General features: G+C 36.4%; 1 protein-coding gene across 1 annotated transcript in view; it reads right to left on the bottom strand.

The window, feature by feature from the left end:
- The window catches only part of IL1RAPL1 (interleukin 1 receptor accessory protein like 1), a gene marked incomplete at its 5' end in the record, with an annotated part of 28,733 nt that extends 17,641 nt beyond the window's left edge, over positions 1-11,092 (bottom strand). The window contains 2 exons of the mRNA XM_010177242.1: positions 8,885-9,030; positions 10,960-11,092. Of these exons, the coding sequence (XP_010175544.1) occupies positions 8,885-9,030; positions 10,960-11,092 (279 nt within the window). The remainder of the gene's footprint in view (positions 1-8,884; positions 9,031-10,959) is intronic.
- Between the last annotated feature and the right edge of the window lie 7,070 nt (positions 11,093-18,162).

The raw sequence follows: 18,162 nt of genomic DNA, 5'->3' as shown, positions 1-18,162 counted from the left end.
TGTTCTCTGTCACTGTGCATGCAATCAGACTAATGCACTGCATCACTTTTGATATCAAAGGGTCCCTCTTAGTTATCTTTTTCCCCATAAAATCATTCAATATTATGCCTGTATTTTTATTTCAATAAAGTCCATCTGAACACACATGAAACTGACCTAAATTAGGCAACCAAAGCAAACAACAAAATTCTCTAAGTTATCCTGAAATATACTAGAAATTGCCTTTTTATATGCTGCTGCTGAGCCTATCATGATCACGTATGAGCACAAGGGTAAGGTGGTTCTTTCTCAAACATAGCTGTTTGCAAAGTAAGTTTCACTCTCCATCCATCTAGCATAGCAACCTCATATTTTCCTCTGTGCTGGACAATGTCTATTAGAACATGTTCGTTCTGTCTTGGGTGCTATCGGTCAGGGCCCAGAGGCAGAGAGGAGCAGCTGATTAGCCTGGCAGACTGCTCCATCCTTGCACCCAGCCCTGCAGTGCCTGAGCTAACCCCCAAGGTGCTGGGAGTGGGACAGCTGCCCTGTGCAGCGCCATGGAAGGTGGGTCAGATTGGCCTGGGCACAGGGCTGCACCAAGCTGACTGCACCAGGCCTTCAGTCCTGTCTTGCAGCATTGCTAAACCACGCCTCACCAGGGCACTGCCTGGCTTTGGGCTTACGCAGGGATTTTGTGAACAGTTGCCCTGTGTTGCACTGAACTGAAGGCATGAGGAGCAGAAGGTTTGGTCTGGCCTCTGCTCTTGGCCCCGTGGGTGACTGAAGCCATTTCACATGTCTGTGCCTCGGTTTTCCCAGTTTGAATTGGGGAGGGTGTGTCTGGCTCCCTCATAGGAAGGGTTACTCCTGAGAGGTGCTCTGCGAAAGTCAAGGGCATTGCTGATGTGTAATGTCAACAATGATGTAGTGACTGTTAAAGCTAAGTTAAAGTGTAACAGCAAGGTTAGAGTGTAAGGCTACCTTCACAATAATATTTTTTTCTGCTGCTTTATTCTGCCTTTTGCATTGCAATTTGAGCACAGTTGCTGCAGCAGGCATTACACTCCCTTTAAAGTGTGATCTGTTTCTCCTGTTGAAACTCAAGTTTCCTGTAGTGGCTCCACATGAAAAAGATTCAATTTCAGCACAATTCCACATCAGAGGGGAGAGGAGGGCAAACCTTTTAAAATCTATTTAGCCTCTGTGTTATGTTGCTCAAATTATAGACCTGGCCCTCCTTAAGGAGCTGAGGCTGAATGTAGAAAATAGTAGAGCAAAATTACTCAGCTAACCCTCGGGGAGACAGGGATTCTGTTAAACACAACAAATAAGTGAGTGCCAGGGAGTTACATCCAGAAGCACAGCAATCATTTAGTTACAGGCAATTAACAATAGTCCTCCAGTAGCACAAGAACAGTTCTACTCCAAGGGAAAACACATTGATTACTGCTGCAGTAGTAGATTGGTTTCTGAATAAATAGCTTCAATTTAAAACAAGATTTGTTACAAGCATTTTGTCCAATGGCTACATTTTTTTTTTCATTATTGTGAGTCTTTGGCCAAACAATCCAGTGAAAGAGATGGCTAATTAAAACAAAGTACACGTCCTCTCCAAATATCCAGCAAAATATGGCTGGTAATAAACCCACTCTATCCTAATTGTTAGGTGTATTTGTAGGATCTATCTTTGATCTTCACCTGGCTTTAATATTTGATAAACTTCCTTTCGCTATGTCATACATGTAATTCACTTATCGTAGCTGGACTTCTAACAAGAAAGTAAGTGCCTTCAAAGATTCATATCTTCTGACTTATGTGACATGCTTCCGGGGCTTTTCATTTAATGATCTGTGATAATTTAAAATTAATCATATTCTATTCATTAGTCCACATACAGCTAGCTACTAAGAAAAATAATTATATTTCAAACATTTTTTTTGTGATTTATAACTCTTCAAGGACATGTGATTTATAGCTGTATATTCAATTTCTGAGCCTTCTTCAAAATTCAATTACAGTCTATCTAAGGTTTCAATTTTGCAATCACTTACGCAGATGGCTTAACTTCATGGACTATAAGTAATCCCTCTGAAGTCAACAGGACTATTCACAGAGCTTCACATTAGCACATATATAAATCTTTGCAACTTTGTGGCCTAAACTTATTTCCATTCTCTGCTTTTCATGGATGATTTAACTCATAAAGCTACAAGGTTTGGTTAGAGACAGTTCTTAGTTTGTAAAGGTATACGTTCATAGGCTTCAATTATTAAATGAAGGATAAAAGTAATGAATATAATTTGGAAGCAGTTGAAGACAATACTAAAGCTCTACTGATGACACCTGAGAGAAGGTAAGGAAGGCAGATACTGACACCCAACACAAGACTGATGTGTCATAACATGCAGCTTTGGTTATAAACAGGTATGTTTCTTCTAAAGGAAGGAGGCTGGCTAGCACAGGAATACTCATCTGAGTGTCATTTCAGACATTAGCAGCTAATAGTAGGCAGAGTTTAGGTTATGAAGAAAGAAATCCACACTCACAGTTCAAAAAAGGAAAAGTATGTGCTTTTTTTTCTTATTTTTTCCCTGCTTAATACAGTATTCATTATGGCATGGTTGTAAAACCATTTGTCTTTCCAAAGTATAGCATATGGAACCACAGCTTTATACAGCATATACATATGTAATATATATATATATATAATCTACTCTCTACTTTTTAGGAATTTTTATTTGTTTATTTCAATATGCCAAACAAAATCTGTTTGTATTTAAGGTACCTAGATGACTTTATGTATACTGTTGTGAATAATTATTCATGTATATTGTAGGGCAATAATACTTCTGATACCAGTAGAAACAGATTTGAGATGTTTGTTAACTTGATTATGAAATAGTTTCTTAGCATGAAGTATATACTTTCTGCCAGCATAGGCCATGCATGCCCGTAGATGTCTGCAGAGTTGACTTAAGGTGGCTAAGTTTAGTTACAGATTTTAGTGTAGTTTTTGATAGAGTAGTTTCATTTTTTTTATTAGAACTATTGAGATGCAGTTATCTCACTTTATTTTTTAGGTCAATGTATAATATATATTCCTGGTTCATCTATGAAAAAGAACTAGTTGGATTTGGGAATATATGTACATATTTAGACATGTGCGCAAATACAAGACAGGGATCTTGTTAACCTATTCATTAGTATGGTAAGCAGCATATCTGAGTGTCGTTGGCTTTCTCAGTGTTACTAGAATAGAGACAGTAAATTATTACAACAGAAGTATATTATTACGTATGACATTTTTATTTTTCCTGAGAAGTGGGGGATACCTTTTCCCAGAGAATAATTACACTGACTATCTCCAACAGTATGTTAGCTCAAAAGAGGATAAGGTTGGAAAAAATATAGATGCTGCAATGTTACTGATATTTACTTCATTTAAATATAGAACACTGCATTTTAATGGCAGTTTGTACTTCAGATTGAAGGAAAAAATTAATCATGGTGTGTAATTGCATTAATCTCTGGTTAATTTCCCCAAATAACTTAACTATGTATGATTTAAAACCTTACTGATTAGGAGAGTTTCTATTTGCTTATTCCATTACAGAAATCAGACAGCCCACACAATTACTTCTTTTAGATCTTCTGAAAAAAGTGAATGTAAGAAGCACTGGGAGGTGCTAAAATGTGGGGAAGTACCTTGTACCAAGTTCCAAGGATGTACGATCATGAAACATACTGTTTACATTTTTTCTGAGGATAGCATTAATGAATATTTTAGCTCTGCATGGATTATGGGAACAATTTGTGACATTTTATTTTAAAATATTTTCATCCTTGCCAATCAAGGTTAGAATTGCACTTAGACATTATATAAAGACAACTATGATAGAAGTGGTACAAAAGCTGTTTAAAAAAGCAATCTGTTAAACAAACTAACTTGTCTGACATTTTTGCAGAGGAAAGTTAGATTTAGGCACATGCTAAGTAATCTGACTAACCTTTTTACTGGAAATGTCTTAGTCCAATTTTCAAAAGGGTGAGAAAAACCTTACTGAAAAAACGGTCTTATGAAGAGTCTCTGTCAGGCAGTAGGCTTTAATACTCTGCTAATTTACTGATTTAAGTTGAGATTGAGTGTAAAAAGAACAGTCATTTTTGGTTAGGTTTGGGACAGGAAATCCAATTTCAATTCCAATTCTAAAACTTGATGAGGAACTTAGAAAAACTTTTCCTGCAGTGCAGAATAAAAATTGAATGCTTTATACACTGGAAGATGTACACGTGTAAAGTCTTAACTGACCAAGTAGATCAGAGTTTTACAACAGCTTCACTTCCACTGAGACTCAGAGATTTGCTGAGTATTCAAGTAATCAGGATCAATTAGCATAAGTTGAAACATAAAACTCACTGCTCTCATATCTCACATGGTGAGCTCCCATTTAGAAATTTTAGAAGCACTGTGAAGCTTTATGACAAAGGCAGTTACAACACCTGCAATTCCTTTACAAAGGTTAGAAAATAACTAGTTTCTTTTCTCTTTTATGTCTTAATTGTCACTCATCACTACCACCGTGTGAAATCAAGTCCTAGAGACTGAAAATGCTCATGAGATCAAAAACTTAACTTATTCAAGTCCTTAAGTAATAAAACAAATTTACACTATCATATAAATGACATTGTAATTTAAGGTGCTCATCAGCAATTCCGTTATCATTAATAACCATATGAAGAAAATTCAGAATTACTTTCTATTCAGAATTTGCTATTAAATTGTACAAGAAATATTAATATGATGTTTAAGCATTAATAAATGATGAGTTTAAAGTATGCCTACCTATTTGTAAGTTTCCTCAAGATGCATTTCGAAGAGGAAATATTAACTTGTTTCTTTTTCAAATATATATTCTCAGGGGCAATTTCAAACAGAATAAGTATCTTCCTCTTAATAAGTTATTTCAGTGAAAGCTTTTTTTTGTCCCAACAGAAAAAAAGTTGGTTTAACCATCCCTCGTTACCTTACAGTCAACAAGACCCATATATGCCCATTGAGAACACCTATGACAGAGGAATACATACCCAAAACATAAAAGAGGCCCAACAGAGGAAATTAGACAGCACTGAGAAAATGGAAGGAAAGGAAAAGATGCTTTGAAAAAAAATGCATAAAGTATGTCACCTGCTCTTAGTTCTGGTGTCTGTCCCATGAAAAATACAGGTACGTTATTAAGCTTTTAAAATAATATCAACAACATTAAAAAAAGGTCAAGATATAATTTGAGATTATTTTTGGTTTAGAGTTTTAGTTGCAGATGTGCAGACAATAATTTCCACAAAAATAATCACATAATGAGATAATTATCTGTATTTCCAACAAAGTCCGTGATTAAATGAGACTACGAAGGCTTTGATCCAGTAAGAAAGTCATGCTTTTCAATACATAACTTCGTAGAAGAGCATTCTTTTGCCTTATGCATTACATTTTTATCTACTACACTGATAGACTATAAGCTTGTCTTCTTGCATTAAAAACCTGTGAAAAAAATAGAATTATAGCTTGTGATCCACCCCTTATATCATTTGCAATATGTGGTGTGTTGTTAATAAATTTGTGCTTAACTGCTGTCACTATCACTCTTAAAATTAATTTCTAGAAGCTTCCTCTACCTGACTGAAGATTAACCTGTAACTGCTACAAATGATTGATGATAGCTATCACCAATAAATAAGGAAATCAGCCTTAGATTATAACAAATAGATTTTTTTTTTTTTTTGGCTCATACAAAAGAGAAAATAACTTGATTATTGTAAAGGTGATAGAAAGAGATTTGGGCAACAGCTGGAGGAAGGGTATGAAAGTTAAATCTCATGGGTTCTGATTTCTCTTTTTTTTCTGATTATTTTTGGACAAATTTAGTAGGAATGGACTAAAAAATGAAACAGCATTGGCGTTGTCTAGCTTAAGATGCTCTACTGCCTTTAGCTCTGGGTTAAATGCTCCCTATGCACAGCATCTGAGAAAAATTAAGAGTCTAAAAATGGTTAGCTGACTGCACAAAAACATAGATCATAGGTTTTCTCCACTGGCAGTGAGAAAGTAAAAGAAGCTCAGGAGAAAATTGGGGTTTATATCCCCAAGATGCAGAGTGTGGGCCTCTGGGCTAGAGGGAGGTGCCAGTGGACCCCGCTTTCCCCGGCTGCTGGATGTTCAAACTGGGTTTGCTTTTCCTGCACCAGTGGTTCTGGAGTCCAGGGGAGCTGTGTTTTGCTTCCCTCTCGAAATTCCCTCAGGAAAAGGGAGGCTCTGGGTTTCTGTTCCAGTGCCAAATCTGGGAAAGAGCAGAAGCCCCCTCTTCCTGGCTGAATGTGCCAGGCACTGGTTTGTGATGGGGGCCACCATCAGACAGACACTACTTTTATTTTCTGTGAGGTGAGTGTGTGTACCTCCTGGGCTGACCAGCAGGAAGGGTGAGAAAGATGCATCGAGGTTTTTGCTGGTGATTTAGACTCTGAACTTCTTGCCCTTTCAGAGCCTGTGTAATTGCAGGCATATGCAAAAGCTCCCCCTGGAAGTTTAAGTTTACAGATAATATATTGACCAGGGCAAAGCAGCAGTTGCAAGGGTGTTTGAAGTGCTTAAATTTTGCTCCTGAATCCCCACTGCAGCATTTAGCCCCAAATGCCTCTTTTCCAAGGAAAGCTTTTTGTTCAGTAACAGAGCTTTCTATTTTCCCATCCCTTCTGATCCTGATGGTAATGTACCACATACGAAATTTAAGAAGGATTATGATTTCTTTTTCAGGTATCCAGTATACATTCCAGATTCAGCATTTTGGTCAACTTATACTGCTGGAAAAAAAGATCGCTAATTAGAAAATCAAAACTAATACCTCTGCAAATGCCTCGGTGTTCAGAAATCAAATTTACCTAATTGTTAGGTCCCAGTTGTTCTAAGTGACCCAACAGTCAGAAATTAATAAACAGCTAACTCATTCCGTGCAAAGACTAAATGTGAATCTAAACAAGGAAACCTAAAATGAAATGTTGTCATGGTGATATACAGGAAACTAAGCAAACAGTACAAAGCTCCTCTTCCTAGGAGACCTGAGAGACTAGCTCAAAATTTTATCTGTCATGGTTAATTTATCATTTCACTGAAACAGTTGTCAACATGCAAAGTATGTAGAAAGCCTGTAACAGGTACCTTTTGTTTTTTGAGGGCACAGCAGATTGTATTTCCAAATTATAATTTCAGATTCAGCCTTACTTAAAGAGGAAAAAAAAAATTTGGGGAGTTTTTGTTTTTTTTAGATTTTTACTATTTATAAGGGCAATTAAATATTGAGATTGCTTCCTCTTAAGCATGTCATCATGAGGCCACATACTGTGGTGTGTTTGACGTACTGACTTCTCCAAGAAAGGAAGCAAGAAAAGTAGACCTTGCGAAATTTATGCATGCACACTGTTAGATTAAAAAGGTGGTGGTCACAGAACAGAAAAGTCTTATGTATCAGTCCTGGAGCTACTGCTTATATGGAAGGGAAAATAGGGACTCACCATCAGCATGTGACTTAATACACACCAGTTAATTAAATATTGGTTTTAAAATAATCTGAGCCTCAAAAAATCTTTATTTTCAGTGTTTCATGCACACATGTCATCATTAAGACAAGCCATTGGTTTTCAGTGTTTGTTGGGTTAAGCTCTCATTCTGGATTCAAACGTCTCTGAATTAGGAGTATATGACTACTAGCTGGTAAATTGTTGAGGTTAAATTACTTAATAAGTTAATTTCCTGTCTCAGTAAATTCAAGAAAATATGGCAAATGCCAAGCTAGACAGAACATCTGGTTATGTACATCTGCATCTTTTAAGAAGCAATGATAAAAGTTCAGAAAAAAAGGCTACAAATTACTTCAATTAATTGGAGGTACACAAAAATACATTTAAATGAATAAGTCACACTATCTTGGCTTCCTTTTAAACTTAGGCAGACTTTGCATGCTACAAGACTAAAACTAGGGAAGACATCACAACTTTGATATAAATTGAGATGCCACTAGTTCAGCATCACAGTAAGAACTTGGTTGGCTCACTTTTACAAACAGTCTAAAAAAACCACAGTAATGACAGTGAAGTACAGACGCTGCTCCTGATTATTCTTTGCTCTCTTAAACCAGTGGGATGCTGCATGAGGGTGGGGAGTGTCAAGTCCAGGCATGTAGAGAACCTTCTGGCAGGTAAAGTGAACAAAGTGGATCTGGGAACCTTGCTTTGCAAGAGATTCTCCACCTCTCTGTAATTATCTCCATGGGAGATGGCTGTAGCCATTAAGCAGGCTGGAATCACGGGATGTGAGTGGTGAGTAGAAACAGGAAGGTCCTTAGAAGTTTCTGTCATGATACTTCACTTCAGAAATATTGGCGTTAAATAAATGTGTTAGAAGGAAAATGTCCACAGTCAGGCTATGCAAGAATTCCCTGGGCATGGGTTTTAGGTGCCATTTCTGACAGAAGTGGAATGTATTTTTGTTGGTTTTTCTAATATTTGATTTTATTTCTTACAGAAAATTATTACAGTTACATTACCTGTGACTTCCTATTATTTTTTTCCTCCATTGAGCCTTTATTAGTTTTAAAGTTCATGAATTATTAAATGCATCTTTGATATAAATATAATTAAAAGGTGTTACTGTATTGTTCCCAGTGACAGACATAGTTAACAACAACCTTTCTGTTTTATTTGGAAAGTTGTATAAATGTCTGGGGAAAAATAATCATTGCCTATTAATATCTCAGGAAGCCAAAACATCTCAGGATGTTTGCATCCAAAGGAAGCTCTACAAACTGACGACCCCTATAGTGTAACATTTCATGGAGAAAAGCTGAGTATTTACCCCTTTTATGTAGAAGAATACTAGCATGGCGGCGTCCATTTCCATTTTCAACATAGCATGAGTAATTCCCCAGGTCTGCTTCTTCTACGGAATCAAGAATCAATGAGATGGAAACCTCCTGTTCCCCAAGATGCTCCTTGAGAACCCTGAGAAAAAATCAACCATTGCTGCTATTCTGCTTGTATCACAGCAAAGCATTAGAGAATAATGACATAATAATGCTACTTAAAATTCACAACTCTCTGGCTTCAAATTTGGCTATGGTTTGATGAAATCTTAATTAAATTATATCATGCCCTTTTCTTCCTCACTTCTAATGAGGAGGTTTGGCTTTGTAACTGTTAATGACAGCTTCAGTTAATTGTCTTCTTGAAGCAGAATGATATGCACACTGATAATATATTATTGCACACTGATGGAGGCCCTGATCTATAGTATGTGAAATCTTGTAATGTTGGAAGAGAGAAAAGCGTAAACAGTTATTTTGGGGTGCAGGCTCACACTAGCAGTCTAGGCCAAACATGCTATTTGCACACTTTCTGCAGCTCTTCAACAGGCCACTCAGAAACAGGGTATTCAGGCCAGGGTCTGAAAAATTATTTATTGAAAGTATTACAAAATTTGAATGTGTATTATAAATCAGTTAAAAAAACTGGCATACCAGATGCCACTTGTTCATACAGATGATAAATAAAGACCTCCTGCATAAGACTTCATCTGTCTTCACTTTGCTATCTTTACCTCTTAGCAAGCTCATCAGTGGTTTTAGAACCAGCAAAGCAAATGACAAACTGCTCTAGACTGCTCCCTCACTTCACACCTGACAAAAGGAGTGGAAACCAGCCTTCCTGCTCCTCCCTTCACAGAATAAAAAAATTGTTAATTAGGTTCTTGTCACCTTTTCATCAGCCTTCAGAATGCCAGGTCTCTGGGTGAAGGGCTTAGGAAAAGCTTTAGATGGGAAATATAACTGATCTGGATGTAATGCGCCATTTAGTGTATTGCTCTTGAGCTTTATAGAATAAACTTGAAGTATACCGTGGTGAAATATGCTTCCAATTTGCCTATATCTAGGAGATGGAGATAACCTTGGATGTTTACGTGGCCTGCTTGATTTTGGTAATTATCTTTGTTACTTAGGTTGTACTGAAGAAGTCCAAGGTTGAGCTGAAAATGAGTGTGACTTCATGTCTTTTGATGAGATAGTAAACTCCTATGTAAGAGGTGAAATGTAAGGAAGCTCATTTTGTTCTATTATAGACAATCACTGTAGAGAACACACCTGTGATTATTTAGCTTCCTTTTTAATGCACATTTAGATTTGCCTTTTTTTCTGGGTGATATACAACTATTTCACAGTGATATACACATATACAGAATGATAAATGAAAAAGGAATCTCTTCAGATCCAGGTAGATACTTCAGATTGAATTGGTATGGTATGCTATGTCAAGCATGTAGTTCTCAATATAAAACTGCTTTTTTCTTAATTTCCAAATGAGGCAGCACTTTTAGGAACAGTAAAAGTACATGACGCAAATTGACAGATCCTCTCTAAAACAAGTACTTCAGCAGATATAAACAGCCTACATAACAGGATGCTTGGCTCTCACAGGCCAGATAACATCCCAGGAAATTCAGCTTTTTCCTTGAAGAAAATAAATCAAAACATTCCAAAAAAGAAGCCAGGCTTCATAATTTATTTAAAGCTCTATGTTTTATAAGACTTATTTTAAGCTGTTTTCTTTGATGTATTTATTCTTCTTTATTTCATCTTAGTAACTGTCTTAATGGTTCTTATTGTAAATTGCCACAGTTTAAAAAAGTCACTATGCCAATTCCAGACGATTACACTGCAGTACTTGTTGGGCAGCTATTCTACTTTTACAGCTCTCTAACACCAGATCTGGCCAAGGCATGCATTTTTCTGTTCTCTACTGGTGAGTTGAAAAGGTAGAGTGGATGTTACAAAAACAGGGATCAGACCCAAAGTGTTCCTCAGTTAGTGTGTGATAATAAGTGTTACATTAACTACCAAAAAAAGATAATGACCGAAAAAAAAAAAATTCTTTTACCTGATGTCACTTTCCCAGACTCGACTATCATCCAAATCTTCAATAAACTTCTCCCCTTTCATCCAGTAGATTAAAGGACTGACATCTCCACTGTATCCAAAGAAAGCTCGGCAGGTTAGATTAGCAGAACCACCTGTTACAAAGAATGCAAGAAAATATGTTATTTCAAAATTTGTAAAAAAAAAAATAAATAAAAAAATCATTTTTTATTCAGTTGCTTTTATTGATTAAAAAAAAAAAATAAATCTGTAGAGGTCCTCAATTTCCAGGTGCTGTTGAAAACATCCAAAAATATCACTTGTCTTGCAACTGTTGTTCAACATATTTTCTGAAAATAAATACAATAAAAATGAAATTAAATGTTATACAAAACCAGGATTAAATTTTGTATTCGTTCACCAAGTTTTCTGTGTTTGGTGCCATGAGAAGTCCATCTGGGTTCAATGAATTTCCGTAAAAATACACCACTTTGTGTCAGGACATGGTCCTTCTCAAACATATGACACTAATATTTGAACATCTTTATTCCTTTTTAGTATGGTAAAAAATGCAGGATGCTGTATAACAAGATTAATTATTAAATAAATGTCTTATTTATCTGAAATGATTTGTGGTTTTCTGTAACAGCATATGACTCCTCTACCTAGCTTGAACTCACATTCCCATCATAAAAGGTGCTGAACCAAACATTTGCAAACAAAATATACAACATCAAGGCAAGTACCCTCTATGTTGCTTTCACAAGCTGTTTAGGAACTGAGCAGCTTTTAGTTATTATATGGACTTCTGGTTAGTGCCATACCCTTTGCCAGCAATGCCTGCTAAGGAGAAAGGAATATCCTAGAACTTGAAACTAAGATGGAAAGAAGAGTCTCATTCGAAATGAAATCAAATCTGTGGCTAATAAGACATTTTGATAATTTCATCTCGTTATACCAAAGTTACCAAATGTAAGCTGAAGATCTTCAGTAAGAGGGCAAAAACTCTCTTTGTAAAGACAATCACAGCTTCTGTTTCCACAGCGTGGGGAGCAATGGTCAGGACACCTCCCTGCAAACCCACCTCCTCAACCTCTACACAGCTCAATAAGTGCTCTTTGGAACCACTGAAGAGAAATATTTTTGCAATCTTGAAGCTATTTGCGGAGAATGAGATGAATATTGGGTCACCACTTAATGTGGGTCAAGTACATGGAAACCTGTAATGGAATATGATAAACTTCCTAGTTGTTCCCAGGACATTTTAACAGATGCAAACCCAGTTGTTTTAGCAGTTGCATAACAGATAAGAACTAACTTTTTTGTTTTGTTTTGCATCATAATTATGACACATGAACCTGTGAAAATGAAAATACAAAACCTTGTATTATTAATATCTTGGCCACAATCATCCAGTCCAGCACATACTCAGGGCCATGAAATGCATGATAATCATAGCATTCATGGGCTCTGATCGCTCTTGAAACAGAAGGCACCTGCACATCTAAAGCAAAAGCAAGCTCCTGTGACTCCATAACCCCTATGGCATTATCTACCAGTCTTAGAGGAAAGTGTGCTACCTAATGCATCACTGCCACTTCTTGGGCTTTTTCTGGAGCTTTCCCACCAAGTCAAGGCCCAGTTGAAAATTTTTAGCTTTTAAGAGCTGGCAAGATCACAGCTGGAGAGACTGTAGCTTCTGGCCAATTTATCCATGATTCACAGAGATTAGGCATCACAGGCACTGAACTATCAAAGTTCTTCAGGCTCCTGCAGCTAACAGGCAACCACTGAGAACTGATTTTTGCACAGTGCAGGCCTCTAAGCCTTTTACAGGTGAATGTTAACACATGTAGATTTGTTTTTTTAAAAATACACATATTTTGTTAAGGGCAAAAGATAAGAACATAAGAGCTTGTAAGATTAAGGCTTATTTCCTCATTAAATTCTTAAAAGAAATTTCCCACTTAAAAAAAATATATAAACATATTTTTAAACACAGAATCCAAGGTTTCCATTCAACCTGAAATATTTACACCTCAGAAATAAATTAGGATGAATGTAATGCCTTTTAGTAGTACTGTGTTGCTTATACCTTTGCTGAGGAAAGGTCATTAGCATCCCAGGTGTTCAGCTATAAATTACTTATACTGTCTACCTTGACCAGTCTTCACAATAAGCCAGTGGGAAGTTCATTAGCAGGTCATTGAGAAAGATTCAGGGACCAGCTAATGACCAACTGTGACCATTAATGGGGAGGTCTGTTACTCTGGAGCTCCCAGCTCTTTGCAGAGGGTAGTGGAGCTTATTTGTTGGAGCAGAGATGCTCACAGCTTCAGGTACATGTAAGTAATGGGCAAAGGTTGACTGAAGAGCAGCATTTTAAATGAACAGAATATTTTGGGAGCATATTTTGATCTGTGGTCCAGAGCTGTCCTCATGTGAATGAGTGTATGCTGTAGGCTAGGCTGCATTTTTGCCTAGAATCGCACCTTTGAAGTGAGCAGTCAGAGGATGCTGAGATTGGCCTAGAGTGTCTGCTTTACATGGGCACTCTGTGTTTAAGAAGTCTGCATATTTTTAGAAAGCATACAAGACTTAAGTAAATAAGTGCATTTAAGTAAAAAAGCTGCTTCATGTCACGTATAAACTAATGTACAAACCAACCTATCAGCCAGTTAATAGAAATCACTCACAGTTAACCCAAAACCCTAAATCTCTCCATGTTTTCTATGCTGAGAAAAACTATAAAAGTGATTTGAAAACTATAAAAGTTTGATGAATTAATATGTAATGTTTTCTATGTCATTAATTTAATTTTTTTCTGCAAATGCTGGATTATTACAGTTTTATAGTCTATCTTTGAAGGAATTTAAATACATATTTTCAATCCATATCTCTCTCTTGGTCCCCTTTTCTGTGAGATGTTGTAAATTCTTGAGAATGTTCTGTCTCAGTTAAGGTGCTGGGTAAACTACCTTTTTTAATGGACTCTGGAAAAGTCCAAATGGATGAGATTAGAATTATTAAGTGAAACTGATAGTACTGAGGTTTTTATTAACACATCCTACCCCCCTACCCAAAAAAATTCCAACCCCAAACCAAAAAAAACCCCACCAAACAAATACCCAAAACAAAAAGCCAAAACACTGTCAAGAAAAAGTAAAGAGAAAAATGATACTTTTGACTTCTCAGTATAATTATAATTTTTTACTGTGAAGTAATACAAGACATGTAAGAGAACACTTAAAAAGTAAGCTTCAACTGCATATTTCTCCATCACTCTTATTTCTGAAGATAAATATGCTCTTATTCTATTGAGCTGATTTCTGGAAAAACTGGAATATATAGCACTTCTTGTTCCTGCTTCTTGCTGTGATAAAGTTGCACTGTCAACTCTAGCCAACTGGGTTCAAACTAAATTAATCAAAAGCTCTTTGCCACCTAAACTGTGAACAATTTTTGTTACACAGTATGGTTTCAAGTAGAGCAGAATGCAAGTAGGAACCACAACAAAGTGTACTTCCTTGAAACCATCAAATCCCATCAGCAGAGCAACATACTGGTTTTGCATCTGTTTACTCTAATTGGCAACATTTGGGGTATTTTGCAAATTACTGCTATGGGAGCCTATGTCCAGGAGAGGGCACTGTCTAACGTCTAAAAACTTAATATTTTTAAAAAAACAACCAAACAAAAAACCCAACAAAATAAAACACGGAAGTAAATTCCTAGTGTATTAGCTCTAATCAAAAACATCAGCCTGCTAAGAATCTGCTACTTGTAATTAGCAAATAGTGAATGTTTTGTGGTTAGTGAAATGTCATCTCGTATGGGCAGTTTAAATTACACTTGTACAATTAGTCATATGATTTAGCATACACTGTGATGTAATCCATTCTAGCCTTTGATTTGACAGATTTGTCATTGAAAGGTAATCATTTTTGTTGGAAGCTATTACAATTATCAGGCACCTTCTGCAACATCTTTTTTAGAAAGATCTTCAAAGATGTGTTACAGAAGGAAGGTGTTTGAAAGCCATGATCAGCATCTAGTAATATGGAGGGCCAAAAGAGTGGAAATTGTAAGCATACTGAAATATGGGACTTTCTTTTACTGTACAATGTAAACCATTTATAAAACTTATGTGCAGGCAATATCTACACACTTGTAAGTATGCCATTTATTTGTAATATTAACACTTCAAAATGAAATTAGGTCAAGGCCGACACAATCAAAATCTCACACACACAAATTAAATACCATTCTTTCTGTTCACGTTAGAGAAAAATTACTGACAAAATATCAGTCTTCCAAGTGGAGAGATGTAAAAGCTGTTAAATTCCTCGGTGTGATGGATAGGTGGCAATTCCTCACAAGGTCAATGACCCACTTGTTTTGCTATTGTCATTTGCCAAGCCCAGTAGGCAGAGGTGTAGAAACTGCCTATATTTTCAGAGAAGTCACATATCTTAAGACAGTTCTTGAAAGCTTTCTTGTAAACATGATTAGGAAAAAAAAGTTATCATTTACTTTTCAGTCATAGGATCATATTCAAGGGATCAGTAAGACTTTCCCTAGAACAGGATGAACTGCAGAGAGTTCTCTTAATTCCTTCCTTGTTTGCACAAAGCACCACCTACTGCTATGCTGCCCTCCAGTTTACATACAGATTTTCCCTTCTTAATACCTTGTACACTCTTACCAGATTGCAACTGTCTTGCTGTATGTTTCATATAGAAGGTTAGGTCTAATTAAACAACAACAACAACAACAAAAAATAATGTTGTTTACTGAAATATAACTGCAAGCTGGGAACTGCTAAATTCTAGTCTTGTCACTGAGTGGTAGGTTTTGAAGTCTTTGGGCAGGTATCAGGTCTTGTATGCATACAATTGTGAAGATACAATGTGCATATTCTTCCTACTTTGAATTCATTGGATGTAGGTTTGAAAGGCTGAGTATTATCATTCCTCTAAATATTATCATGCAAGCATTATACAAAGTGGCTGAATGTGATAGCACAGCTGTATCTCTTCATTATAGAAGATCTGTCCATATTTTGCTATGCTGTGGAGTGGAATGTTGATTGCACAGGACTGAACTACGTATCAGGTAAGTTCTTGAGGTCACAAATGGATAAATTTAGAGGACATATCACCATTCCTTGACAAAAAAACAAAACAAAACAAAACAAAAAACAACCCAACCAAACCAAAATAAACAAAAAGAGCTGAAGGTTTGCAACAAATTTAGAGGGATTGTAGCTTTTGCACTTTTGCTGAATTTGTAGGTATCACTATAGGAGGGGCTAAAAATATCTTCCGTTAATTTCTGAATTTCTGGGTTGGTTTGTGGTTTGGGTTTTTTTGCTGTTTCTTTGTTTGTTTTTTACTTAGAATCTCTTTAGCATAAGACAAAACTTATTTGCTCACACATAGTCATTTCCTCCAACATGAAAAGCCCCTTACCTCGTAAGAATTTCAGCTGCTGAATTACCATTCAACAGGAAGATACTTAATAGAGGTGTCTGTATGTTGCTGTTTGCATGTTACCTGCCATCAGCCCTGAGGCATTTGAGTTTGGAACACTTAATAAAGTGCTATACTGAAACATACATGTTAAGATCTAAGATTAACCTGAGAGTATTAAAAAATTTTGATGCACTGCTTCATAGGTTGTGAAGGAAAACAAACTCAAATTCTTTCTGCTTTGAATGGGCTCTTTAGCAGCAGGACTGTCAGGGACAGACGCAATGAAGACAGCAACCACCAGAGCAAACTGTGGAAAAGGAAGTGATGTATGGGAATTTGGGTTTGAAATACCAAGAACATCTCTCAGGTACATATATTGTTAAACTAAACTTCCTTTCATAAAAGGTAACAAAACCCCTGAACCAATAATCTTGATTTTCTTAACAGCAGACCTCTCTTCTTGATAGATGATATTGTCAAGCTGATAAATTTGTTGCTCAGTAAGTATTTTTTATTCTTTTCCCTTCAGAAGTAGAGGCTGGAGTGGGAGACAACTATCACAAGCATAAAGCAAGAGTTGCTAAAGAAAAGGAAAGGCACTGCAGTTGTTTTACAAGCTTGACTTAACTTTTACTCCAGAAGCTCATATTTTCTCAAATGCATTTCTCAAATACTTTTTTCCTGTGCCCTCTCTGTCAGATCAAAAAATAATTTCCATTTTAAAAGTTTACCTGTTTTTCGATACAAGTCATAAGAATATATCCTAGATAAAAAAACATCTCCAATGGGAAAAAAGAAAAAAAAAAAGGTGGCTCTAAATGTCAAGCTTCATATGTTTTTTAGTGCTTACAGACTTATGACTTGGGAACTTTAAATCTTCTCACAGCAGGTATAGTTTAATATTGTTATTGTTCAGTGTTTTATTTCTGTATTCTTTTTTGACCATACTGCCTTTGAATCTGCTGCTGTGACTTTTGCATTTTAATGATGCTACATGGTAAGAAAAGAAGCTTAGATAGGAGCTGGAAGTTCCCTTTGCATAAAGGAACCCCATAAGGATTCACATACGGGAGACTGTCCTTCTTATTGTCTCTCTCTGTGCCTCGAAAGCAAGGCAGGTAGGTCGCGCACCCAGGGGTGTCACTGCCCCTCAGCAGTTTCTGACCACAAGAATGGCCTCTTGGGGCTTTAGATTTGTGAAGTCCTGCTCTGAGTCACTTTTTGGGAAACTCCTAGAAAAGCAGAAAGAGTTTCCTCTTTATCTTTTTCACATTTCAGGGAGATTAGATTAAGCAAAAAAAGAGAAAATAATTCAATGTGTATGTCTCTGGTAAAGAATATTTATTGATAAGAAATATATTAAGAACTGTAACATCCTGGAGTTTTCTAGGTGACTGTGGCCCCAAAAAACTACAAAGTTGGAATAAATTATCTATTAGTTAAGGAAGGCAGTTTTAAGCCATTACAGTTCTCACAGCATTTTCTTTATTCTCGTACAGAACTCAAAGACAAAACAATAATACACTGAGAGTGGGATTTAGGCAGCTCATCTGTATTACAATGCAGCTAGACTTGTTTTGCTAAGGAGCTACTTGAATGTTATGAGAAACCCAGTCCACCCAAGCCTATGATGACAATAATTTTCTAGTATAGCACACTTGCAATAACACAGCTTTCTTTTCACTTTGCTTTCTTTCACCTCTGCAAGCTGTAGAAATAACTTACTTTTATTTTATTTTATTTTATTTTAT

The sequence above is a fragment of the Antrostomus carolinensis genome, unplaced genomic scaffold (genome assembly GCF_000700745.2).
Source record: "Antrostomus carolinensis isolate BGI_N321 unplaced genomic scaffold, ASM70074v2 scaffold6091, whole genome shotgun sequence".
Lineage (NCBI taxonomy): Eukaryota > Metazoa > Chordata > Aves > Caprimulgiformes > Caprimulgidae > Antrostomus > Antrostomus carolinensis.
The sequence above is the reverse complement of the archived record's forward strand: the minus strand, read 5'-3'. Positions and strand labels throughout refer to the sequence as shown.